The sequence below is a fragment of the Balaenoptera ricei genome, chromosome 9, assembly GCF_028023285.1.
Source record: "Balaenoptera ricei isolate mBalRic1 chromosome 9, mBalRic1.hap2, whole genome shotgun sequence".
NCBI classification, from domain to species: Eukaryota; Metazoa; Chordata; class Mammalia; order Artiodactyla; family Balaenopteridae; genus Balaenoptera; species Balaenoptera ricei.
The window spans coordinates 112418940-112446837 of record NC_082647.1 but is presented as its reverse complement, the minus strand read 5'-3'; the positions used below and the strand labels follow the sequence as shown (position 1 = coordinate 112446837).

Here is a 27898-nt window from a genome sequence, read left to right as displayed (position 1 = left end):
ATGCAGCTGGACCAGAGCACAGGCCCGGGAGCCACCACGGCTGGGATGGAGGGACGTTTTTGGCCGCTGAACTCTCACTAGGAGTGCCCTGTGCTTCCCAGCTTTCCAAGACCTCCTCTTACCAGGGAGCACGTGACCTTGAAACCCCTTCCTCTTGAAATCTGGGGAAGCTTCTAAGATCGTAGTGACCCTTGAAAGTCTGGGGTTTTTTCTTTTCTTTCTGGTTTTTGGTGTTTTGTTTTGTTTTTTTTAACCTGGAGTATCGAATGCTTCTTTGTGCTTAGTCATCTAAATAAGATGTGAAATCTGGTTTTAAAAATGATTTTTTCATGAAGTGGATCATATAAGAGCTTTCAGGCCGTGTTTTCATTCATCAGTGTCGGCACCTGCCTGGAACGTGGGATGATTGGAAGACCCTGACTGTCTGTAGTCTTGCAGCTGTCATAGGTTTCAAGGGAAGCTTGCTTTTTTTCCTCATGTGCTCTGATGCTTCGCCGTGTATTGCATCTCGAGATAACATTTGGCTCTGATCTGAGATAATGTGAAGTGAAAGATGTAAACAGAGAGAGTGTGGACCCATTTAGTCCTAAGATGCAAAGTGATTCCCTTTGGTGATCAGGTGGTTTGGGATCCTTCATGATGGCTTTCTGTCCTGTACTCAGATGAGACGGCTTCTCGTGAGGAGTTAGTGCTGGTTGAGGGTCCATAAAAGCCAGTGCAAGTCCTGCAAGGCTACACCGGCTCTCGGGCAGGCAGTGGGTGGGGGTCTCGCCGTGCTGGGCTGGTTGACCTGTGCCCTCTGTGCATTTCTCATCACCCGTCCCTCCCGGGCCCCCCAGGACCAGCCCCCATGAGCACTCAGATGGACCCTTAAGCAGGCTCTCCCCTCTCCATCCCCTTAGGTTGGAGCCATTCTTTGGGCTTAGGTACAGACAAAGCCTAGCTTATGAGATGTAGCAAAGATTTAATTTTTCTGAATATGATTTTATTTAGGAAAAGGCTTTTTGGTCATCTGTCATAATTTCCTAATGTCTTTGTGGAAAACGTAAGGTTCCCTTGAGCCTTAGGTGCACAGATTGTGTTACAAGCTTAGAGAGACATGCATCAAATGGCAGAAGAGTCAGTGGTCTGGGAGCTCCGGGCTCGTGACCCCTCACTGTGCTGTCTCGGAGGATCTCAGGAGGCCCCATGGCCTGGCAGAGAGGAAACCCAGCTTGAGGTGCTGTAGGCGCCCTGGACAGGCCACGGGCCCGGCTTTGCAGAGAAGGATGGACACATTGGGAAGCATATTAGCTTGGTAGATCAAAAATACTACCAATACAATTGAATTCTACGGATTTTATGGGTACCCCTCCTATAAATCAGGGTGGGGGCTGTTACGTTTGCCCATTTAATAAGAAACCCACATTTCCAAGGCTAAAAAATTTCATTTACCAGCGATAATAACCAATTTGAAATATATTTTTTCAAAGTGGCGTTCATCATGAAATAATGAAGGCATAAAATGCTTAGAAATAATCTTAGCAGGTCATGTACAGTCCATGATGAAGAAAGCTAGCAAACAATACTGGGGCCAGAAAACATGGAGGAGTCACAGGGAGAGAGGCCTGGACACTGCACGTGTGTCCTCTGGGATCATGGCATGGTTTAAGCATGAAACTGGTGTGTCAATCTTATTGGAATGTCATAAAGTGTATCTGGAAAAGTAAATGAGGGAAACGGCATTTTTTAAAAAGAAGAGTAATGTCTAATGCTGTATTCAAATGTAGCTGTCATCTGGACCTCTTTGAAGAATAGAGACAAATCAATAGTAGAAATGGATAAACCTTCCAGAGACCCTGTGATCAATCAGCCTGTCCCATCTGAAAAAGGAAGAAGCACAGAACAGTGGGATTTCAATGGACTTTTCAGAATCGGTGTGGGAAGAATTGATGAGCCATTTGGAAGACAATCAGTTTGCATTTTTAGCTTCTTATACCTTAGGAGAAATTGCAGGGGGATGAAAGAGCGATATTTCCAAAAATCCAACCATAAAAACTAGAACACGGATGGTTATGCAGGATGCAAAGCTGTGTCTTCAATTATGGAAAGAAAGGGATGACATAGAAAAGCACAGGTTGGCTAGAAACACTTCCTAGATCAACATTCACCTCCACAATTTCTAGATTTCCTACAGTGCATGTTTTTTGATTTTCCGGTTTGATGTGTTCAGGGTCCAGGAGCTCTGAGTTCATTCCCATGTTGCCAGGATTGGCTGCAGCATCTTTGTGGCCAGGTTTCTCCTGCACCTCTGTTCACTGTGGCAGAGTCCGACCCTTAGATCATTTCTAGCTGAGAGTTCTTTGACTCTCAGGAGGGCTGCTGTCAGGATTGACTGAGTTAGTGGATTGGGGTGTATTTGAAAAGTTAAGAGGACTTGTCACAGGGACACAATTACTTAATCACAGTTCAGCTTCTAGGGACAGTAGTGGCGCTTATTCCCTGGTCTTGGGGGATAAGGCAGGTGTCATTAGCAGGCGGCTCTGGTCAGCCTCCGTCTGGCTGGCAGCGTCGCTAGGAAGATTAGAAATAATCTCCGTGAAGATCCTGGCTCTTGTAGGCGCTTAACACATGTCATATTTAACACTGGATGATGAGACTGAATCCTTTCACTGTAAGTATTTCTAAACTGGTCTTTCTAACTGTCTTTGACTTTAGTCATTAAAGAAGAAACTAATCACAGTGAAATGGCAGAAGACCTGTGCAAGATGGGATCGGAGCGCTCACTCGTGCTGGACAGACTAGCAAGTAACGTCGCCAAACGTAAGAGCTCTATGCCTCAGAAATTTGTTGGTAAGAGTTAAATGTTTCCTGTCTCTTAAAAGAACAACCACGCGGGTGCTTTAGATGGTGATTAGTTGAGGGTAGAAGAAAGGAAAACATATCTCATTTTTTAAAAAGCAAACATTGGCAAGCTTAACATTTCTCAGATATCTCAGAATGGTTTTCCAATAGTCTTCTTAAAAATAACAGATCTTCTCCCAGGAGTTGTCCTTAGAGGTGGTTCTGCAGCGTCTGGGACGCTCGGTGAGATCTGCCTGTGGACGCTCTGTGTCCATTGGGGGTGGCCTGTCAGTGAGCACAGGGCAGGGGGCGCATGGCCCGGAGAGCAGCCTCTCTGAGCCTCAGGTGCTCATTTTTCAGAGGAAGCTCATAATACTCCCCACATGGGCTACTTTGAAGGCTAAAAAGGCAGAATTGCAGGGCAACTGGCCTGCGAGGTGCCCAGCGAGGAGATACCTCTGACTGTCTACCTGTGCCAGGTGTTTTCAGGGCGGGGCAGCCCTTTCCCTCGGAGGTTGTCATCCAGTGTAGCCATCATCCAGCCCAGACACTGGAAGTTCAAGAAGAATGACACCTGGGCAGGCGGAAGGGAGGAAGGGCTCTGGGCTGGGGACCCAGCCTCAGGGTGTCAGTTCACAGCCACACTGTCACCTTGGCAAAATTAGTCAAACTCTCCAGCCTTGGTTCCACTCTTTACGTATCTCACAGGGTTTTATGAACATAGATTAACACCAAGGAAGTGAGAACATTTAGAAGCCCTCAATGTGAAGATGATATCATGAAGATAATGTAGAAAGAGGAACATAGAGGAGAGGGTCACGTCCAGGGAAGAGGACTGGGGGGGAGGGTCACATCCAGGGAGGAGGATCATGGGGGGAGGGTCATGTCCAGGGAGGAGGACCGGGGGGAGGGTCACATCCAAGGAAGAGGATCATGTGGGGAGGGTCATGTCCAGGGAGGAGGACTGGGGGGAGGGTCACATCCAGGGAAGAGGATCATGTAGGGAGGGTCATGTCCAGGGAAGAGGATTGGGAGGGGAGGGTCACATCCAGGGAAGAGGACCAGGGAGGGAGGGTCACGTCCAGGGAAGAGGACCAGGGAGGAAGGGTCATGTCCAGGGAGGACTACCAGGGGGGAGGGTCACATCCAGGGAAGAGGATCAGTAAAAGCTTGTGAAGCTGACAGTGACCTGTCACTGAGAGGGAGGAAGAGGATTTCAACACATCTTTGACAGTGGAAGAATGGAGGAGGGTTCTAGGCAGATGGATACAAATACAGAGAAATGGTGATGCTGTTTGGGGGCTGGAGGGTGACGTGTGGACACGTCCGACAAGCAGGGCGCGTCCCGGGGTGACTCACGGACCCTCAGAGAAGCCATAACAGTAAAGCCCGAGTCAGCTCTGGCTACAGGTGAATGGCCTTGGAATGCCAAGGTGCGAAGTGTAGCCTCAATGCAGTAGGCAGAAGAAAGCATTGGCGTGTTTTTGATTGGAGCCACATCTTGGAAAATAGAGAGCTCGAGTGCCAAAGATTGACTGGAAATGCGAGGACGGTGGGGTTGTGGTGGAAGGAGGGAGGTATGGGGGCCGTGTCGGGACTGGGGGATGGAAATCATGAGTCCTGGGGACACATGTGCCATTGACAGGTTCTGCGAAAAGATAGAGTCTGGGTTTGATCTGCTCGTTTTCAAGGACTTTCTGAGTGACGCCCCGTGGGAGCCTGGGAAATGTGTGTTGGGAGAGGGCGTGGATCCAGCACGGGGTTAGTGGTCAGTGAGGCCTGGGGCAGCTGCTGTCCTGCAGGAGGAGGGCAGGACCAACAGAAGGCCAAGTTCTTGGGCTCCATCCTCTCTCTCTGACACTTAAAACAGGCTCCATTTTGATCGGGTTTTAAGTAGAGGCTTGTCATAGGCTGGGGGTTGGGAGGGGTTGGGGGAGGAAGGATTCAGTTAAAAAACACTTTTGCAAACCACGCGCTGGAGACGCGGTCTGGGGAGTCGCCCACACAAACCTGAGCCTTTAGACTGTTGCGCGGGGGAGGCCTCATGTTTCCTGAGCAGAGGGGGAGTGACGTGATGCGGAGGACCGACTGCTGGGGGTGGGATTTCAAGTAGCACCGGGTGGAGGTGAGCCTGGGGCCCCTCAGCTCCTCCCTGGAGGCCTCGTGTGGAGGGGGCTTGGCGGCCGGTGACCAGGAGAGATGGAGCAGCAAGTGTGCCCGAGGATTGTTGACAGTCACGGGCCCTGGGGAGCTGGGTACCACTTCCTCCTTCAGATGAGGAAAGTGAGGCATGCCAAGGGCTTTATAAATGGGCATTTCAGCCCCTGCAGCTTACGGAGACTTCAAATAACTATCTGTGAAACTCCGCAGTAGCCATCGCGGGTGAGACCACAGTTTAGGTGTTGTACTGAGATTTAGATGCTTTTGCATTAAAATAAATAAATAAATAAATAAACAAACAAAACCAGAACCCCTCTGTCTGATCAAGCAAAACTAAGGTAAAAAGAAGTCCCTGGGGAGAGGTGGACAGCACAGGAGAAGTGGCAGGGTCCGGGGGGGAACGACAGTAGACAGTAGGACAAGGATGGCAGAGTGGAGATTGGAAAAAAGGGCTCAGAACTGGCTGTGTGTTCTGTTGGTGTTTCCCCAAGAGTTTGATGATTGGCAGTTTATTTCTAAAATATTGCCTCTTCTTGCCCCCAGATGACTACCTTACCCTCATGTCAACTTGATGGGGTTTTCATCAACCACTCCTAACCTGTGGTTTCTCCATCTCTAAAATTAAAAAGGAGATGGACCTCTAACCTCTAGAAGCGGTCTATCTTGTACATAAATTCAGAAAGAGTGTGTAGGAATGCAGCTGTTACCGTACAAGCTGGCAGGGTATTGGTGGGGTTGAAAGAGCTCCGAGTTTGCACTCAAGAGAGCCTCAGACCCAGCCCTTCTACTACTATTTCTATTTATTTAGAGTGATCTCTTAATTGATTGGACTTTACATGCCACTCTTTTCAAGAAGCTTCTGTAGGTGTTCTGTTTTCATAATTGTTTTGTGTTTGAGGAGGTCTGCCTGCTGCCTTTCTACTTGAAGAGCATGCTGACGAGTATGTGATGTTGGTCGCTCATTTTTTTCCCCTGAGAACTTTTTAGATCTTGCCATCATGACTGAAGGCAAGATTTCCATTTTCTCTCTGAATGCCTGAAGTGTTTTTTCTTTAACCTAAAAGTTAAATACCCTAGCTGGGATATGTCTTGGTGTTTTAGCATTCTGAATAAAAATTTCCTGACATTTTAATCTGGGGATTCCCTTCTTTTCTCTTTTATTTCTTGGAAATTCTCTTTTTTATAAATATACATTTTGTTTCATCTGCTGTGATCTCTATTCAGAGATACCAGGTGTCCTTATGTTAGAGAGTTTGTCTTCCATATCTGTTAGCATTTCTCTCAGTTTATTTTTTTGGCTTTTTCACATTTATTCACTGTTATTATCTTGTGTTTTTCCTCTATGTTAGTAATTCCATTTTTAGTGGTTTATGTTCTATTACTTGATGTTTCTAATCCATGTATTAATTCTGTAATAATACTGTTTGGACCTCATTTTGTTTCCTGAGATCTAAAATCTCTGTTTTCATCTTATTCTGTTGTTTTAGCCTGCCATGTTTCAGTATCTTTTTTAATTGAATCCGTGTCACAAAGCAATTATGAGACATTACTTCTCTTCCTTGAATTAAGCTTTTCCCTAAGATGGGCTTAGTGGTCTGTGTTTTACTTCCTTTCTTCCCTTGTCTTGCTAGAAAATATCTTCACAGTAACCATGACCTTTTCTTTTCATCTTGCTTATTCAGCTTGGGCTGATAGAGTTTGATTGACATGTCTACATTCTTCCTATTGTATCTGAGATTTTTTTTTTTTTTTCCTGTGAGAGCTATTGACTTTTCTCAATCCTGAAAGAATGCCAAGGATGGGGTTGGGGGAGTTCAGGTGAGGCAAAGTGCAGTCTTTGTTAAAAGAGCTCCTCTCTGCCCTCTCTCCCTCATTCTGAGACCTGGTTAAATGCCCTAAACCAGTTATCACTGTACTGTACCTGGTTGGGGAGTATTTCCCACAGGGGGCTGCTCTGGTCCTTTGGGCTGTTTCCTCCCAGTGTACAGCATTGAGGACTTAACTCCTGTCTCCCATCCAGAGAACCAGCCTCACTGGTCACTTGGCCAGGGTCACCTGGTCTCATTAGCAGAGGTTTTAACTGCTTTTTGATCAGAAGTGGAAAAAGACACCTATTTGAATTGATTCTCTATGGATATGAGGATATTAGGGAAAATGCTGAAGATTTTGTTGATTCATACTTAAGGTTTTTGTAAGTGAGATCAACAGCCAGGCTTTGCCATGTATCTCATGCCAGAATTTTCTTTCCTTGGTCCTTGATTTTTTATAAACATGTATTTCATTAGACTATGTACCTTTCTTTAGCATATTGCCAAAGTGAATGTTGTGGGATTTTCTCACTTTGTGGAATATGAGGGAAGAGAAATTCTGTGGGTGGTTTCAATATGCCACGTGAGTCTGAAATATATGTTGGGTTTTTTTTTTTCCTACATCTTTTTGTTGTTGATTCCCAGTTTTAAAAACAACAGATTTCAATGGTTGCTTAGGAAACCACAGAACCATGACTTTGGGAGAAACAGGATGATTAGGTGGGAAAGCACCATTTTTGGTGGAGCTGTAAGCACTTTTATATGTATCAGAATTGTCCGTGAAGTCCACTCCCCTCCCCTCCCTGCTGGGGTTTGGTGGAGGGATAGACTGAGATACCAGCCAGAAGGGACTCCTTCTCCTCTGAGGTTAATGTAACCAGACACTTGGCACCTCGACACAAAAAACAGGAAAAAAAAAATCACGTAGTTTCTGTAATGCTACTCAATTACTTCTAACCTTAAATGGGGAGAAACACCACTTCTGTGATCCCTGCCACCCAACTTACGTAGAAATTCCATTCTGTTCCAGTTCTGCAGAGGGCGTGGCAGTCCACTGACAAGTTTCTTTGTGTCATCCAAGGGTCACATTGTACTGTTGTCAGGGAATGTGTCACTCCTGACCACCAGCAGATTTGAATGAATGAGAGCCAGACCGCTGTATGATACACATCCCTAACAAAGCAAGAAGTGGGACCTAATGATGTTTTCTAGTATGATGGGGCGCACTCCTGGACAGTTATCGAAGGTTACAGACATTTTTAAGGATTATTAATAAGTCTACGAACTGTGGAGCAGTTCATCCTTTCGTTGCTAAGAACTAGCTGCAGACCGTGACGTCAGGTATCCGTGTGGGAGGTGTGGGGATCCTTGCTGTCACCAGCCTCACCAGCCACCATCAGCCGTAACCTGGACCCTTGGGCAGCCGGAAGGCACTCCTCACCTTTGCCTCCTGCCAGTGACCGAGAAGGGTGCTTCCTTCCTTCAGACCTTTCTGTCTTCCTTCAGACACAGTCTCTGCGGGGTTTACCCAGCCTACTGATCCGCCCAGGGCTCCGGCCACCTTCACCCATCCCTTCAAGGCTCCAGTCTCCCTCTCCTCTCGGTATCCTCTTGCTGCTCGCCCCGTGGGACACACTTCACGGTCTGCAGCTAGCTCTTAGCAACAGAAGGATAAACTGCTCCGTACTTCCTAGACTTATTAATAATCCTTAAAATAATCTGTGACCATTGATAACTGCCAGGAATATGCCTCATCTTACTAGAAAGCGTCATGAGGTCCCCGTAGCAAGCCTTCCTTTTCTTTCATGCAACTTCTCGGACAGGGATGCACTGCATGTGATCACGTGTTAACGTCTGCCTCCCCCGTGGGCTGCTGAGGATGGGGACCACTGTTACTTGTTCGCCATTCCGTCCCTCCTGTCTGCTCCAGGGTGGACGCTTGGTGGAAATGTGTTGCGAGAAGGAAGGAAACAGAGCGAGGGGCGAAACGTAAACAATTCAGACCTGCCTGTGGATGGCCTCTCGTCCTGTGACTTATTAACTAATTAACCACCACTGAAAGTCAAGTGAATCAATAGCCCTGACAATGAGGGCAGACAGTTCATTCATGAATTTGCTAATGAAGCCATGGTTTCCTACTGAGCTTAGAACCAGTATATCGAGAAGGTGTATCTTCAAGTATATTCATTTTATTTCATTGTGAAAATTTATACTCAAAAGTTAATTACAAGAAGTCAGATCTTTTCTCAAATTTCCCCTTTCCAGGGGAAGCGAGCTCACCGCCTTCTACAAACCGTGGTATTAGATCTTAAGTTTCTTGAGGCTAAGCTTGCTGACAAGTCCTTGACAACAATCCCTCGGGCATCGTTCTTGCTCAGTAATTGTTTGAAAGGACAAGTAAATGTCACCCCTGGGGCCTCCTCGCTTTGCTCCCGGCTCTCCACCACGTGACTCTGCAGCACAGGCTCGGTGCCCCTAAGAGCTGGGAGGTGAGAGTGGAATTGGAGGCCAGGCAGGATGTGGAGGCCGGCCATCTGATGATGCTTTCCACTCTCACGCAAGTCAGAGCCAGCTTTGTGCTACTGACAAGACTGATACCATTTCACTGTAAAGAATATACAGTTTTCGTATTTTTGATTAAGCCTTATTCTAGAGTATTAAAGATAGGAATTTAAAACATACGAGAGAATATTATTTTAAATAAGTACATTGCATATTGTTGTAATCATATAATTATGTTTTAATTAAATAAATTTGATAAATTAAGCAGCCATGGTAAATTTCTTAGAACAGTATATTGAAAATACATCATTTAAATATTAAATATAAAAACGTTTATAACATCTGGAGTAAAAGACACAAGTGTTGGTTTCCTCCGTTTGAATATATGCTGTTTAAATTGGCACACCATCCTTGGTTGCCCTACTCATTTACTGATCTGTCCAGACAAGTTGGTTTAAACGCCGACCCCGGGCAGAGCCCCGTGCCAGGTGCCCCGCAGGCAGAGATGTGTGAGCTCTCCCCTATGTTGGAGGTGCCCCCGCAGGTGTAAATGTCAGCTCTTGCCACTGGGCGCGGAGGGAACCCGGGCCTCTCTGACTGTCCCCCGCTTCCCACAGGGGACAAGTGCCTGTCGGACCTGCCCTACGACGGCAGCGCCGGCTACGAGAAGGAGAACGAGATGATGCAGACGCACGTGATGGACCAGGCCATCAACAACGCCATCAGCTACCTGGGGGCCGAGTCGCTGCGCCCCCTGGTGCAGACGCCCCCGGGCAGCTCCGAGGTGGTCCCGGTGCTCAGCCCCATGTACCACCTCCACAAGCCCCACGCCGAGGGCCCCGCGCGCTCCAACCACTCGGCCCAGGACGGCGCCGTGGAGAACCTGCTGCTGCTCTCCAAGGCCAAGTCCGCGTCCTCCGAGCGCGAGGCGTCGCCGAGCAACAGCTGCCAAGACTCCACGGACACCGAAAGCAACACGGAGGAGCAGCGGGGCGGCCTCATCTACCTGACCAACCACTTCAACCCTCACGCGCGCAACGGCCTGTCCATCAAGGAGGAGCACGCGGCCTACGACGTGCTGCGCGCGGCCTCCGAGGGCCCCGCGGACGCGCTGCGCGTGATCGGCACGAGCGGGGAGCCCCTCAAGGTGTACAGGTGCGAACACTGTCGCGTGCTCTTCCTGGACCACGTCATGTACACCATCCACATGGGCTGCCACGGCTTCCGAGATCCCTTCGAGTGTAACATGTGCGGCTACCACAGCCAGGACCGCTACGAGTTCTCGTCCCACATCACACGGGGGGAGCACCGCTTCCACATGAGCTAAAGCACCCCCGACCCCCGCCCGCGGACCGCGCCCCGCCCCCAGGAAGAGCCTCCAGGACCCGCGCCAGCCCCTGCGCGGGCAGCCGGGATGGACCGACTGCTGTGCTTTGACCTCTAGGTCGTGTTTCGTTTTGTTCTGAGTTGGTTGGCTTTTGAAAACAAGAAGTTTTTCTTGTTACATGCTGGGTTCCATTCGGAGCCCCCGAAATGCTCTCTTACTAGACAATTCTGTAGACCGCTGGCTGAAGTCCCCTCCCCTGTTGCTTCCTAGAAATTGCTGTCCTCCAAACGATGGGTCATTTTCGGAGAGAATTTTATAAAAACAGGCGGAAGCCCCGGAAGGAATGAGCTGGTTCCGTGCTAAGCACGGGATTCGTGCCCCAGATGGGGTTTCCGAGGTGCCCGGAGCCGTGGGCGCAGCCCCTGAGCTGCGGTCGTGAGCTGACCCTGGGGGTGAGGTGCCGCTAGAGCAGGGCCGGAAGCTGCGTGCACCCAGGGCAGACAGGCCACAGGTTCTAAACAAAGATATGATTCTAAGTCAAGTTCTGCACATTGTTGGGGAAAAGTGACCATTGGGCAGAGGGAGGGAGGGATGGGAGAGCCTTTGGATTCATTCTCGATTTCCAGACCGTGAGGTTGCTCAGCCCACAGCTAAGCCTTCCGAGGCCTGTTGTCACGTGGGATGAACTCCTATTCCCCTGGGGCACCTGGGACTACTGTCCTCTGCTCCCTCATACCGGTACTTTTAAGGCCCCCCCCCAAAAATCTATCACTACATTTTTAACACCAGTCCTGAAATTTGAACCTTAATTCCTTTTGAAACGTTCAGATAATAAAATCCCCCAGAAACCAAAATTTTATTCTAAATTCCACACTCATTTCTTTGGTTCTGTACTCCTTCCCCGCTGGGTTCTACCTATGACCAGAAGGCTATTTTCCCTGCAGAAGGCCCGTCCTAGACCTCATTTAATGTTTTGTTTGCAGCCCCAGGCCTGGATTTCTTACCGTCAGTACATTTCTTACCCTGCTCGCTGTGTATATTATTCTCATTTTAAAATCCGTAAAGGAAGGATTCAGAATGACCCTTCATTTTTAGTTCAAGGAAGTTTGACAGGTGAAGTCCGGGAGATGCTGCTTACACACAACACCTATTTGTTTGAAACTAAACTCTCCAACCGTCTGAAACTCTCTCCTGTAAGGACAGAGCTGCACCCTGCATCCACGCAGGCAGGACGCACCCGTCTGTCTGGGGACCATCTCGTGACCAGAACTCGAGGTCCAACGGGACAGAGGCAGGTGGCCCCAGAGGTGCTCTGTGAAGCTCCACGAAGGTGTCCGTGGGTTCTAATCCCAACCAGGAAGGTAATGCTATCATTTAGGACACCCATCTCAACCGTCTAGCAGGAAGGGCGTACAGTTTCAAATGTCTCCAGTGTTTGTCATCGCCAAAAATGTCCAAGGTGACCATGAAGAAACAGGAAAAATTGTGCACAAGCACCTCTGCATTTCATCTAAATCCTGAGTTCTTGGGCTCAGCTCTCTTGACATTTGGGGGCTGGATACTCTGTTGCAGGGGATTCCCCTGGGCATCATAGTCTAACAGCATCCCTGGTCACTACCCGATAGATGCCAGTAAGACCCCGAGTTGATTACCAGAAATGTTCCCTGGGGAACAAGAGTTGCCCCTAGTGAAGAACACTGCTCTAAACGAATTCTAAACCAGTCAAGGGTCTGGAGGCCTTCCAAAGGGTCTGGAAGGGCCTTCAAGGGTCTGGAAGCCCTGCAAGAATGTTCCCTGTCAGCAGTCTGGAGCCTGACTCCTGTTCCTTTGGATTCATGATAAATTCTATCAATGAATTATCCCTCTTCAGTCTTCAGAAACATACCCTCTCAGGTGCATTTGAGTTTTCTGGAGAGGATGGCGTCCCAGCATCCTTGAGGCGTGGGGTTCTTTGCTTACAGAACCGCATGACATTTTGAACCTGAACGTAGACAAAGCTGTAATAATTGGGGCAGTGACACACTGATGCGCTGGGTGAGGGGGCAGAGGGAGACTCTGGGCTGTGGGCAGTGTTAGTTCCATTTGCAGATGCAGAGACAGATCCACCTCATCCCCAAGAACATATGTATTCAAGGTGAGAGACTGCTTAGATGTCCAGTTTGTAGGCCAAGTTCACCTGCCCTGTTCTTTCCCATCCAGCCCCACAGGGTCCATTGGCTGAACGGAGTTATTTTTCCCTGTGACTTCAAACAGAGCTGGACCCACCACTGTAAATAGTGGCTACAGGAGTTCTTTTCTCCAGGGCTTTCCCCTCCCTCTCTCTGCCTTTTATAGCCAATATAACTGTTTATTTACACACCTTTTGTTGTGGTTTTCTATTGTAACACCATTTTTCTTTCAAACTATTGTATTTAAAGTAAGGTTTCATATAATGTCAACGAGTAATTAAATTATGTTTGAAAAGCGGCCATGTTCTGTACCGAAAGCTGTTAACGTTTTCCTCCTAGCTGGTAAAAGTAGGATTTTGCATGATCTCACTCCCTTTTGTTCTGTGGTTTGTTCTGCTGTTTGATGGTGTGAGTGTGTGTCTCGGGGACCGTCATGGATGCACTAGGTTTCGTGCACTCTCGTTGCATTGCAAATAAATATCAACCAAAGGAGGGGCACCAGTAGCAGGAAGATTCGTTGATCACAAAGAGAAATCCCTGTTTGGCGTTCCTGCCCCTCCCTGTCACCCAGCTTCCCTCCACGCGAAACACCTGGATGCCTGCTCCTTACCCAGGTCCTCCTGCATCACGTACCTTAAAGCATGGGCTTGTCCTAGTTGAAGAGTCACTAAAAAGAATTGTGTTGCCATTGCTTTATTGCCCAAGGGCATGTCCCAGCACCCAGCGCTTCAGATACCCGCACGTTTCACTTCCAATTCAGAATCAACCGCAGAATGAAATCTCAGAATCTTCACTGAGAAAGACAGCTACCTGTTATGGAGATGTGAGTTCTTTTTCTTTCTTTTCTATTTTTGTGCTTTTTTCTTGTTTTGTTTTGATTGTGACTCTTAGAGTGTCACCTTCTTGCCGAAACAAAAGCGAGATGGAATGAACTGCTGTAGACAAGTCATGAAGCAAATGTATTTCTCTCTCTTGCACTTCTTAAGTTCCAGCAATAATGAAGGGTCACCACTACTCAAAACCCAGATCCCGCTCCTTCAGTTCAGTGTGTGTGTGTGTGTGTGTGTGTGTGTGTGTGTGTGTTTTACTTTAAAATGAACCAAAATTAGAGTTATTTAAGATATACAGACATCAGAAAAAAAAAAAAAAAGCACACAGGCTGTTGGTGCCATAGCATTCACTGTGAACCCATGTAACCAGGTATGAATATGCAATCTTGTTTCCAATACTTTCTAATACACTTTTTTACAATGTTGTGTGTGATGACTGTTCAGGGTTCAATTTGTTTGTATCTAACGCAGCTTTAGGTGTTCGGCTGCCATTCTGGCAGTTACATGTACAGGATTGTAAATGGGAAAATGCAGTTGTATTTCCAATCTGCCTCTATGACGATGTTAAATTATTTCTGTTTTGCTGTGAACAAGGGGTGTACCCCTGGAGGAATAGAGTATCCTTTTGTACACATTTTGAAATGCTTCCTCTGTAGTGATAGAACAAATAAATGCAACAAATACTCTGTCTGCCCTATCCTGTGAAGCCCACGCTAGTCTGAGAGAAGGTCCTGCAGAGCTGCCGCCTGCTGCAGACACGCTCCGGGTCGGAGGAGACAGAGGTGGGCTTGGGGGCGGGTTCAATACAAGTTGGGATCATATGTGAGCATCTGCATAAGACGTTGCTGCCGGTGCATCAGTTCACTTCAGCAGACTGACACCCTCTGCCCCCCAGGCCCAGCTGTGCTGGACTTAGGGCACTTGTGGGTCTGAGGGTAGGTAGAAGTCGTGAGCAACAAGACATACATCCCTGGCTCTTTGTAGTGCAGTGCTTAATGCCGCGAGCAGCAGGCCCATGGCCCGGGGAGCCCAGAGGCAGTGACCGACCGCAGTGACCGCCCGGTGGCACTCTCCCTGCAGAGCTGCACACTTAGGGCAGGGGCGCTCCAGCTCTGCCGCAGACCCGCACTGCTGCAGACACTCTCGGTGGTGAAAACCCTCTGGCCCTTTTGGACAACTAGCCAGACATCCTATGGGTTCAGATCTACTAAACAAGGTGAAGTGACCAAGTTTCCATGGTCCAACATTTGACCCAAATGGGGCGAAACTTTAATGAAATCCATAGACTGTACTGTTTCACATCAGGCTCTGGCATCAGGGTCTTTTCATAAGTGGTGTTGGCTGAGGCAGCATCCTTCAAAGGAAGCTCCCATGGTGAATGCCTCCTTAGGTTACAGCACTGAAAGAGCTCGTGAGTTCTGAAAGAGCGTGTGGCTTACAGAGACGTGATGACACACCCATTGCCAGATCCATCCCACCCTTTCACAGCTATGTCCTGTCATTCCTCAGTGATCACAGGTCCAAAAAATAAAGAATGCCTGCATTAACTCAGAAGTGACCTAGGCTCAACCTAAGGAGAAAAAGTGACTCAAAAGTGTGGGGTTTGACCGTGAGAGTGAGGACCCTGGGCGAGTTTGTGTACATCTTACAAAGCTTAACGAGTGTGTGCGGAAGGGATCTGAGGAGAGCAGCTGCCTGCCCTCCTCTCTCCAGCCTCCCTGGTGCCCGTCGACTGAGCATGGGGGGTGGGGGTGGGGCATCTGTCCTGGATCCCGGGACGTGGTGACGAGTGAGGGTGAGCTTTCAAACACCCACTTCAAGAGCCACTAGCAAGACGAGACTTCATTTCTTGGTTTTCACTACCTTTTATTCTATTTGAGTCCTCCTAAGAATGATTATTCTCAGCATGTCTTTCTGATGCTCTAAACCATCGTTCCCATTAACCTTCCTCCAGGCCCCTGAGAACTTGTGATGAGTCAGTGGTATATCCACTCCATGCACCCAACCCGGTGGGCCCCACTCTGGGGAGCCTGACCTGGAGGGTGTCCCCTTCTTGGGGTGACGGTGAGGACCAGAGCGTTTCACCTCCACACCTGGGAGGGAGCGGAGTCAGCCTCGGTCTGCCTGCTTGGCCCCAGGAGGACTGCACCTGATTCCAGGTGGACGCAGCAAGGTTCGAAGAGCCGGTGGCCGGCACGGAGGGCCCGGAAGAAGCTGAGTGGAGGAAGCGAGATATGGACGCAGCTCTCACACCTGACACTGTTCCCAGCGCACCTGGAACAGCCCAGCGCGTGCTGGACAGCTCCCTCTCTGATGATCCCCCTGGGGCAGCCCTGGAGGTTTCCTGCACGCGGTTTATCATCCCCCCCCCCCCGCACCCCCTGGAAACAGCTGCTCATCTGCAGTCCAGTTCTATCCCTGATGAGTGCTGTGCTATATTTTAAATATTAGTGTGAAATCTGGGGAGCTAAACATCAGAATTCGGGGTTCAGATGTCAAAGATTTCTGATCCCATTTCCAATTAATTGGTCCTATTTGCTATCAAAATAAAACGTCTTGGTGGTTCTGTGACTCCTTGGTGAGGTTGTGCATTCTCATTAAAAGCACGTGCATTCTCAAGGAACAGGATCCCTTGGACATTGCCAAAAGTCTTGTTTTTTTCGTATGGCCACCTCTCAACTCCAAACACCGAGCAGAGCTCCAAACAGACATCTAGGAGCTGGGCAATCTGTTGAACATTCGGAAGAAGTTCTCAGACCACTGACACAGGAGTTCAATATTCCTCCAAAGCCCAGGGCATCGCTCTGAACCCCGCTGGCCTTTCTCTGCCACCAGAACCCAGAGCAGCAACCCTGGCACAGCTGTTGAGCAGGGGTGGAGCCCGAGTGCTGCCTATGTAGCATCGATCCTCTCTGCCTTTCCCCAGAGAACCCAGGAACGAGGGGGAAATGGATTCCCTTGGCTCCTGGAATAACAATTCTGCCTCACAGCCAGGCTGCCGTCCTCCCACTGGCCTCTTCCATCACTAACCCAAATTCCCAGTTCCTGGCTCAAGGCTGTCCTCTGGACTCCCTAAACCACGCCACCTTCCCCAGGCCCCAGGGCTTCCAAAAATCCCCCATGACCCTGGTTCTCAAAGGCAGCTCAGAATCACGTGGCTGGTTCTTTAAAATGCAGTTTCCAGAGACCCACTCCTGACCGTTCTGGAGCTGGAGGTCTGCGTGGAGCCCACCCACCAGGTGTGGGACCAGCTCCCCAAGTCCGCATCAGCTGACTCCCCCCAGCCCTCTCCCCGCTCAAGGCAGGTACAGCCTTAACCCGCTCCTCCAGCTCAACCACCCCCCTCTTTTTTGACAGAGGAAGAAAATTAATAATTATTAATAAAAATTAATAATTATTAAACATTAATAATGTCTCTCTCTTCCCCCTCTTATGTTTGAAACAACTCAGATATAGACAAGAGAGTCAGAGAGTAGGAAGTCAAAACCCTATCCGTGCTACCCATAGAAACCTAGATTAGAGGACGCGGCTTCAGTGCAGGGACCACAGCGGGCTTGCAAACCTCAGGCCGACTTGCTCTTCTGGACGCAGGCAGGGTTTAAACTCGGGCACACCCTGAAGAGGCTCAGCCCCTACCCTGCAAGAAAGCGGAGGGGGACCAGAGCCCACATCCTGCAGGCAGCAGACCCCAGGAAAGCAGCAGAAAGCAAGCTCAGTTCCTGCAGCCAGACAAGTGTGGAAAGGTAGAGAAGCAGGTGCAGGCGAGCCACTGGAGACAGAGAAGAGAGTGATGTAGTGGGAACCAGGGAGAGCGATGGGAGGGCCAGGCAGCAGTCCTGGCAGGAGAGACACGGCTGTAACCTGTACAGCAGCGGGGCTGGAGCAGAGCAGAGAGGGGAGGACATGAATCTCTGCCACTGGAATGCAATCTCCAGGAACAGGGACAATTTTTTGTAATTTACTGTCATATCCTCAGTGTCAAGAAGAGTACCTGGCACATAGTAGGTGCTTGCTATTGTCTGAATGTTTGTGTCCCCCCAGAATTCAGATGCAGAAATCCTATGCCCCCGAAGGTGATGGTATTTGAATGTGGACCTTTGGCGGGTGATGAGGTCATATGGGTGATGCCCTTGTGATGGGATTAGCGCCCTTATAAAGAGGCTTCAAGGAGCTCCCTCATCCTTTCAAATGTGAGGACACAGTGAGAAGTCTGCCACCCGGGAGGGGGTCCTCACCCGACCCTGATCTCAGACGTCCAGCTTCCAGAACTGGGGGAAATAAATTGCTGTTGTTTATAAACCATTCAGTCTTTGGCATTTTGTTATAGCAGCTCACAGACTGAGACGGAGGTCAATAAACGTGTGCATAATCATCTACTGAAGATGATTAAAGCGACTGCACATGAAGGAATCATGAGGCATTGACCCCAAGTCTTCAGTCCTATATGAACAGTTAGTAGGGGGGCTGGGCAGAGGGATTGGGGAAGGAAGCTCGGTTTTGTTTAATTGAAGCCATTGGATGACAAGAGTAGGTCAGCTGTGAAGACAGGTCAGAGTTTGAAAGTCATGTGGACAACAGCGAGGAAAGTGGGACGGACACAGGAAGGTGCCTGAGGGGAGAGCCAGGTGGGTGGGTGGGAGACGCTTTGGAACTGCAGAGGGAAGAGGGCGATCGTTCCAGACAGAAGGAAAGCCCACTGAGTCCAGCACCTGGGTCTCCTCTATGAAGGAGAGGCCAAAAAGCAGGTGCAATAAAGCAGCTGAGATGAGGAGGAGGCTGCGTGTCCAGGACTCTGGAAGTGACGTGTGGCAGGTCGGGCAGGTGGGTTCAAGAGGCAAGGATGGGCGGAGGACGGCTGGGACCCGAGATGCTGGCAGAGGGGAAATGGGGACTCCCTGCAGCACGGGCCTCAGGCCTCAGCTGGGACCTGATGCTTCAAAAATGCCAAGTACTGGGCTGAACTTTCCTAAGGAGGAAGGCGAAAACCTCAGTGTGAAGTCCCCTCACTTTTTCTGCTTTTTGGCAAAGCCAAGGACAGGAACAAGGCACCATCCCTGCGCCATGTCTCCTGTGGCAATCCTATTCTGGGGTCCAGGGCAACCCTGGGGAGCCGGCCCCACATCCCTCCCCAACTCAAGCAGCCCGTGCCCCCCTTCCCTGGCAGCGGGGTGCTGCCCCGCCAGAGCAGATGGGCTGTGGGTGCCCGGGGGATCGCAGGACCGGAAGCAGATGCGGCCACCGTGGTCCCCTGTGCACAACTGGGACCCAGCCGCTTGGGGAGGACATTTGCATAAGGATAATTTGGTACCAAAGCTGTCCCCTGAAGTGAACTGCCTGGATCTCGGTACAGTTAACAAATTTCACTTCTTCTTTCCCATGTTTTGTCAAGCCAACTAGATACGACATTCAGTGTGTGAATTGTCCAAAGATGTCTTCTTTCCCCCTGCGTGAGTCAGGCCTCCTCCCTCTCCCCAGCTTACTCCCCCAGGGTCCCCTCCCCAGCTGGCCCACGGCCCCGCGGGCAACCCAGCAGTGCCCCCTGCCCACCCAGAACCTCACTCCTTCTCAGAGGGACCCCGTGGCAGGGCCCCAGGTTCCTGGCAGCAGCTCCTCCCGGACACCCCATCCCCACACCTGCGGCTGCATCATCCCTCCCGCTTCCTGTGGGCAAGGGCAGGCGAGGCCCCACAGCAAGGCGGGCATGCGGTTTCAGGCCCTCAGTTCGATTCCCCTTTCAGGGCCCTCCTCCCTTTTGGGCACTGCCCTCCACAAAACCCGCCGTGGCTCCCCCTGCCCACACCCAGACCCCACCCCTTAAGGCATCACAATTCCTTTTTTAAGTTGCCTTTGTACCATCTTACAAGAAAGCAATCATATGTGTATATCCACTGCTACAAAAATAAAATAGGCATGGGTATGAGCTCAGGGGTCTGTTGCCATCACCGAGGGCCTGGAGGTCAGGGAGACGGGTCTGGGGTTCAAGTCCACTCCCTCCAGAATGGCATCCAGCCTGATCAAGACCCGACCCCCGGCATCTCTCCAGGCTCCTTCCAACCTTCAAGGCAGCCTGGTACCCAGGCTCCCTCTCACCACGGGCCTGCTGGCCCTGGGATGCCCCCCAAGCCTTGCCGGCTGCCGAACTAGGTGTGTGACAAGGCTGAACCCTTGTCCCTGGCTAACTTTTGGAGTTTTCTCAAGGCCAGTTCTCTGGGCTCCTGGAGCAGCACGTTTAAGTCTGTGTCAGGGCCCTCACGGTGCTGTGTTAAGTGCCAACCTCCCCCGTCAGACTATGAGTCAGGGGTCTTACCTCATCACCCCCAAACCTCCAATCCAAGCTGGGGTCATGCCCCTGTGGCCCCAGGAATGGCGCGTGGCATGTAGGCTGGACTCTCCTCCCCTGCTCCTGGAAGTCTGTGAAGTCTTATCTCACCCAAGATGATGGCCTGGACCCCAGCCCACGGCTCTTCCTTCTGAAGCCCCCTCCCATCTTTCCACTTGCTTCAGGGCCAGCGTCATCTCCCCAGAGAAAGGCAGGAGGCAATGGGACACAGGGCCCAAGCTCCTGGGGCCTCCAGGAGGGTCCTCTCTCGTGGGTGCTGGTGTTCAGGCCCTGGCAGGGGGGTCTGGTCCGGGGCCAGGCTGAGCAGCCCTGGGGGGACGCTGCTGTCAGGGAGCAGGAAGGACTGGAGGTAGGGCAGCCAGTTTCCACTGACCACGTGCGTCTCAGCTGAGTCGGGAGAGACGGAGGCAGAAAGAGAAGAGACAGAAACGCTCGATAAAAACCAGAGACGGCAGAAGGAGTGGAAGACAGTTAAAGTTTTAAAAAAGAAGAGGAACAAGGGCAACAAACAGAGCACAGTAACAAATGTGGTGGATACTAATCCAACTGTATCAATCCCCGTCTTAAATGTCATTGATCTAAATGCACCAATGAAAACACAGCGACTGTCAGGGTGGATCCACAGACAAGACCCAACTACACGTCGTCCATGAGAAATTCACTTTAAATATAAGACACATAGATTGAAGTGAAGGGATGAAGAAGGACACACCCTGCTAACTCCGGTCGGAAGAAAGCAGGAGCAGCCTGTATTATGTTCAGACACAGTGGACTTCAGGGCCAGGGAAATTACCAGGGGTAAAGAGGGGACTTGTGTCATGATAAAGGGGTCAGTTCTCTGGGAGGACATAACAATTCTTAACGTGTATGCACCTAAAAGCAGAGCATCCAAATATGCCGTAGAACCACAAGGAGAAATAGACAAATCCACTCACGGTTGGAGACGTCAACACCCTCCATCGGAAACAGATAGATCCAGCAGACAGAAAACCAAGAAGGCCGGGGCTGATCGGAAAGAAAGAAGGTGTTTGGGTGAAGAAAGGTGTGAAGGAACTTGGGGCAGAGGGACAGGTGAGCACAGGTCTAGAGGCCAGAACATGGCCATGTGTTTGGGGACGGCCATGCCATTGAGTTTGGCCAGAGGGACCCGGAATGCCTTTTGGGGTCTGCAGCCTCCGTGGTGCTGAGGGGCCAGCCCACTGGGGGGTCCAGCAGGAAGTGGGGCATCCACACTGAGCCTGAGAAGGGTCTTCTCAATGCTAAGCAGAGGCTTGGGGAAAGAAGCAGGAAACGAGCCCCTGTCCTGGTCCTGGAACTGCCCAGCTGTCAAGGGACTTTGGAGGAAGGGCGGGAGTGGGGGTGGGCAGCAGCTTCAGGTAGTGAAACTAAGGCCAGGGAAGCAGAGAGACTTCTTCAAGGTGACAGAGAGTCACCCCTGAACCACACTTCCCGACGACCCTTACGCCCAAACACACAGTCCCTGAATGACTATTTCTCCAGGTCAGACACAGAGGAAAAATAATAATACTGCAGGGCAATGCGGATAGTAATCCTGAAACAAAGGTGTCGCTATCCCCGTGCCCTAGAGACGATGTGCAAGAGGCTTAGAGGGTCCCCACCTGGCCTGGGGTCCCCCAGCTGGGGGGAGCTGTCACCCCACCACGAGGCCGTGGGGCAGCTCAGACTCCTGGTGACCTGGGCTGGAACTCGTGTACAACAGGATCGTGTTAAACCACCAGAAAGGAACACAGGTAACAGTGTCTTACCCTGAGGATTACTTGGTCACTGCCACACACTCTGGGTGGTGCACGCCCAGCCCCTTGCAGGCTGTGTACTGAGAGATTAAACACAGAGCAGCCGAAAAGGCGCACGGAAACAAAGGCGCGCAGAAACAAAGAGCTATTCTGCTTCTCGCCTGTTTGCTTCGAGAAGCAGGGCATCCTTTTCCACACCTGCAGCATGGAAATGCCAGAACAGAGGATTGATATCCTTCCCCAAAGAGAGGTTCTACGCAGAACGACGCCGTTCCACAAGTTAGCCGCCAGCCAGCCCCGGCGATTTATACTTAAAATCATCAGAAGTATATAAGTTAGAAAATTCAGCCTGTCCGTTGCAATAGCCTCATTCTAAGTGCTCCGTAAGCCACGTGGGGCTTGTGGCTGCCATGCTGGACAGAGCAGATAGGAAAGCTCTCCATCGCAGGGGCACCTCTGTCCCAGGGTGCCGAGCAGCCCCTCAGCGTCCAGCGCCTGGAGGGGGACACCTTAACTCTCTCCCCCCAAAAAACCATGGGCTCCCAGCTTGTTCCTGAGGAAGCCTGCCCTGGGTTACCGAATCCTGAAGGCTGCCATCAATATCCAAATTATGCAGCAACTTTCACTTCCCCTTGGGGAACCAGGCCTCCCACTCTGCCGGCAGGGACACCGCATTTGCCCGAGACCATGTGCCTTTAATAAAGCAGGCTCCCAGGCCCTTCAAGGTGTCTCTGGGGTAGGGCTGCTCTTCCCCATGCCCCACGGGTATCTCCCAGACTTTCGCCCTGCTTCCCCTGGGTCTGTGCCCCGGCGGCTCCTCCGGTGACCCCCAGTCCCCTCCTGGCAGCGGCGACCTGCTGAGCAGCCGCGGGAGGGTGGGATTTCCAGCAAATAGGGAAGGACTCTGACGCCCTGCTGGCAGATTCTTGCAGGACCATTCTCCTCTCAGGAGAAAAAGAGGAAAAAAAGGCAAATCACTTTCCTCTTGCTTCTGCTTCTCCTCAATAAACTGCTTGTCTCATTTCCTTTGCAGTTAGAGAAATGTTCCTCGTGAAAGCGATTTCCACACATCCACACGCTGTGCCACCCAGGCCTCCAGGAGGGATTTGCATGGCAGTTTCCTCCCCGGGCCTGGCTCCTCCGTCCCTGGACTTTGGCTAAAGTCCTTGCATCTCTGTTGGAAGACAAACGCCAGCTCGAACCATCCAGCTCTTCCTTTGATGGTGTGTGCTCATCTCCGCCGGACTCCAGGGTGGGACGGGACGCAGCTCTGGGAGCTCTGGAAGGTTTCACCCGAGAACTGGGGGCCTCCCAGGGTGGACCGCGGCCACGTCAGCCAGCAGCAGCCTCCCGAAGGCCCAGGCCTCTCTGTGGCCCTGCTGCAAATGGACCAAGTCAAGGCCTCTGTGTGTGCTGGGGGGCGGGGGGGACCCCTTGGTTAGCCACCCACTCTAACCTGCCTCCTCTGTAACAATCAAGGTTGAAAATACTCGTCCTGAGAGCAGAGGGAGGGGTTCAGGGAGACGCTCGATGTCAGGAGCGTACGTGTGCACTGCCCTCCCAGGGAGCCGTTCCGTGTGTGTGTGTGTGTGTGTGTTCAGTGTCTGGGCTGAGGACATGGGGACACTCTGGCAGGCGACAGAGCTGGGAAAGCACAGAGGCTGGAAGGGTGGAAGGAACCGACTGCCCGCCTTCCCCCATCTCCACCGGTTCACACGTCTGCTTGGCCTAGGAAAGAACAGGTCCCTTGGAAGGGACTCGAGGCCCTTTCTGTGTACACAGAAGCCAGCATCAGTAAAGCAATCCAGCTGGAAATCTCCCAGTAACACTATAGGCCAGAGCATTTTTAAAAGCCAATTCAGTAAGCATAGTTTGTTTTTAATTTAAATACAAAAGGGAAGAAACTCAATATTTGAGTTTTGTGGCAAACTAGCTGAACGTTCTCTAACATCTGAGTTGGAATTCCTTAAAATAGTATCAAACTTCAAATGGAAAGACAAATACCATATGATATCGCTTATATGTGGAATCTAATTTAAAAAATGATACCAATGAACTTATTTACAAAACAGAAATGGACTCACAGATCTCAAAATCAAATTGATGGTTACCAAAAGGGAAACGTAGGAGGGGAGGGGGAAGTGATAACTTAGGAGATTGGGGTTGACACGTACACACACTGCTATGTGTAAAATAGATACCTAATAAGGACCTGCTGTAGAGCACAGGGAGCTCTGCTCAATACTCTGTAACAACTTATATGGGAAAAGAATCTGAAAAAGAATAGATACGTTGTATACCTATAACTGAAGTACTATGCTGTACACCTGAAACTAACACAACATTGTAAATCAACTATACTCCAATAAAAATTTAAAAATAAAATAAAACAAAAATGAGCTCACAAATGAAATTTAAAACAAACAAAAAAAACAGGCAAAGGGCTGGATACAGCCAACTCCAGAGCCCACCCAGAGCCCCAGGGAAAGCGGGAGATGCGCGCCCCCTAGTGGTGAAGGCAGAGAGTGCAGCCGCCAACCCCCTGCTTGCAGGACCGGGTCTCACAGCACCTGCCAGGGGAGAGCGTTTCTGCCCCCTGAGCCCAGCTGGCCACTGCGACAAGGACAAACGGAGCCTTGAGGCAGTGAAAACTGAACTGGTCCCTTAGCATGTTAAGGCTGGAAATGTGCTCTCTAAGTATCATTAGCTTATAGTTTGATGTTCAATACCCTTAAAATCTGTTATTCAGAGGTTATGCCTCCTGAAATCAGTTCTGGCATAAACTCTGTCAACACCAAGTGCAGGGACCTCCCCCACCCAGAGGGGGGTCCTCACTCTAGCCCAGAACTCTTCTAACTTGATGGGTGCTCCTATCCGACCCCTACCTGGGATCCCACCTCGACCTCTGTGGAGCTTCCCCCTGGCCTGAGCAAGGGGTCTCGGGAGCTCACCTGCTCAGGAGTGATTCATCTTTCCACTGGCCCTTCACCCGGGGCCTCCGGGTCCCTGGAACCAAGATGCCTGATGTCTGTAGGGAAGGAAAAATAGGCCTCTACCCACGTAAGTTCAGTGGCTGAGTCTGTGAAATAAGCTAACAATAGGTCAACAGGAGAAAAGGCACACAATTTTATTTGGTGTTAAAAGTTTTACGTGGCACAAGGGACTTCATAGAAAGGAGAGAACCACCCCACCTCCCAAGAAACAGTGAGGCTTGGGGGCTGTTGAACCATCCACACAAAGAAAGATCAATTTAATGAGAAAGGCCAAGACCTAGGAAAGGGAGTCAATGTCCGGGGCTGGCAGTTTGTGGGAAGGCAACGGTACATAAGGGTTGGCTAGTAAGGCTGGTGCAGATACTGTGATATTGTGATTCATAAGAAACACATATATACTTTTGCTCATTCACCTGAATGACCACGCACGTTTCTCATACATGATTGGTCTTCATGCACCATCCCTGGCTCACAGATCCCGAAACCCTTGGGCTGTCCTGAGCGATAAAAGCAATGGGATCAGCTCCAGAAAACCCTTCAGGGAAGGTGACTTTTGGGGTCCCATCTAAGGATAGGGCTGGTTGCCAGGAGAACCAACCATGTGATTAGACAGTTGGAACTTTCAGTCCCACCCCTCTTCCCCCCGATTTCCCAGAAGGAAAGAGGGGCTGGAGGTTGAATCTATCACAATAGCCAACGATTGACTCCATTCTGCCTGTGCCATGAAGCCTCCATAAAATCCCAAGAAAACGGGGTTCAGAGAGCTTCTGGGTTGGTGACCACGTGGAGGCTGAGGGGATGGCAGCACCCAGAAAAAGAATGGGAGCCTCACAACTTTTCCCCAACCTTGTCCTATGCATCTCCTCCATCTGGATGTCCATCTGTATCCCTTATATCCTTTTATAATAAGTCAGTAACTCAGTCAGTAAAATGTCTCTGAGTTTTGTGAGCTCTTCTAACCAATGAATCAAGCCCAAGGAGGGGTTGTGGGCACCTCTGATTTATAGCCAGTTGGTTAGAAGCACAGGTAATAGTCTGGGCTTGGGACTGGCCCCTCAAGTGGAGGGTGGTCTTGTGGGACTGAGCCCTTCACCTGTGGCATCTGATCCTGCCTCCAGGTAGACAGTGTCAGAACTGAGTTAAACCGTAGGACCCTCAGCTGGTGTCCAGGAAGTGCCTGGTGCTGTGGGAATTCCCCCGCCCCACACACGTTGGAGTTGGGTCCAGGGTCTTTATGCAGGCGCCCACGTGCTTAAGAAAGGGCAATCCCACCATGTGAGGAGGGATGGGAGAAAGTGCTCGGGAGATCCCGGCCCTGGAGCTCTAGCCCTCATACATGAGGTCTGTTGGCCTCCAGACGGTGGGCTCCTTTAGGTCAGGCCTCACGTCCCGTTCATCCTTGTAACCCCACTGTCACCAGCAATTGTCCCTATGTGTTTATTGAATCAATGTCTGTGAAGAAGGGCTGAGGCCAGACAGGAGGCTGCAACAATGCACGGGAACCCAAGGGTGGGAGAAAACCTGCCAACAGTGGGAGATTCATTGCTGAGGGTTGTGCCGGATTGCCTGGGAACTGACTGCATTCTGGTCCTTGGAGACTATCGGGGATCCCCAGAGCCCTGGAAACCGGGAGGCTCCCTGACGTTCACGGATTCTTGGTCTGTGCTAGGATGGTCTATTTGGGAAAGTGTGAACGTCGGAGCAAACCAGTGACCTCTGATGCCTGGCGGGCAGCCGTGTCCTAGAGCAGATCGGACCCTTGACGTTCACAAGCAACTTTGCCTCAGGAGACTCGTGGGTCCCCAGCTTCACAAGGGTCCTCCCAACATGCGTGAGGAATGAGGAGGGAAGACTGACAAGCCCGTGGTGTCCTTCACCCCAGGCTCACCTTGGGGCCGGGAGACCGGCCTCCGTACACAACGCATCCGTTAGGATCCAGTGCAGATAACATCATCGCCCGTCCTGGCATCTGGGACCCTTGCAAATTGTCAAAATCACAAATATTTAACCCCATATGTAGGATTTGCTGGAAACAGGGTCGCATTCCTTGTATTTAGTGGTCATTCTAAAGGTAAAAGGGAAATGATAGCCCTTCAACTTATTTAATTCATTCTGCCTCACTCTGTTAATGGCACAGGCAACAATAAATAATAAACCGCTATTGTGAGAAGTCTGAAAACTGAAGAACTGAAGGAAGGTATTTAGCCAAGACGTTGGCTCTAAATTCAGACTCACCTTGAAATGGGCTTGGATTCGCTGGCTGAGTCGCTGGTGTGATCACGGCAGTGAGGCGACCTCATCTCGCAAAGTGTGCTCCCTCGTGTGTAAGACAGTGACAGTGACTATTCAGGAAAATGATCCAAAACGTGGGGAAAAGCAAAGGGTGGTGTGTCTTTCGAGGATCACACCGGGGCCCAGGCGCACAGATCCACCAGGGATCACTTAATTCTCTAGGAGAGACTACTTGTGTGTAACTTACTATTTATGCTCTTGCTGTGGATTCCGCCCAGGTTCTGGGACGTTGTTTGTCCACTTGTGCATCTTGTCCAGCCTCCGATTGCGTTCGGTACCTTTGTACAGGGAGCAGAGCCCAAGCCCCACAGCATCTCTGTGGGGATCTGTGCTCGCCAGCAAAGGTAGAGCAGCATCAACCTGGCCTACCCATTGCAGCCCTGATGAACCCGCCCCACCGAAGGCGCTGGGCTCTCAGGAGAGCTCCTGAGAGGGGTCCAGCAGCCCTAGGCTTCAGGGGACAGCCACACCACCAAAATAACAGCAGCAGCAGCATGGTGATATACACAACAGATTCCAGGAGGAAGGGGGCACTGCTATTTGGATTCAGGCAAGAGCAAGCATCACTTCAGTCGTGGCTCTGGGCACCTAAGCCTGAGACTTCACAAGATCCTTTCAGCTAAATGACAGACTTGTTCTTGATTCACACCTCTCAGGATAGGCAAGGGCTCTTGTTAACAAGTTCCAAGTTTAAAACCCTGTAGGACAGACTCTAGGTCCATCCACCTCACTACAAATAACTCAGTTTTGTTTCCTTTTATGGCTGAGTAACATTCATTTGTATATATGTGCCACATCTTCTTTATCCATTCATCTGTTGATGGACACTTAGGTTGCTTCCATGTCCTGGCTATTGTAAATAGAGCTGCAATGAACATTGTGGTACATGACTCTTTTTGAA

At 50.4% G+C, this 27898-nt stretch overlaps 1 protein-coding gene across 4 annotated transcripts in view; it reads left to right on the top strand.

Moving 5' to 3' along the window:
* The window catches only part of IKZF1 (IKAROS family zinc finger 1), an 86911-nt gene extending 75778 nt beyond the window's left edge, over positions 1-11133 (top strand). For 2 of the 4 annotated variants that reach the window (XM_059932916.1, XM_059932914.1), the window contains 2 exons: positions 2698-2802; positions 9911-11133. In XM_059932916.1, coding sequence (XP_059788899.1) covers positions 2698-2802; positions 9911-10620 — 815 coding nt within the window. In that variant the 3' untranslated portion in view covers positions 10621-11133. Of the gene's footprint in view, positions 1-2697; positions 2833-9910 lie in introns of all 4 variants that reach the window. The other 2 variants (XM_059932915.1, XM_059932913.1) reach the window with 1 other exon arrangement.
* The last annotated feature ends 16765 nt before the right edge of the window (positions 11134-27898 follow it).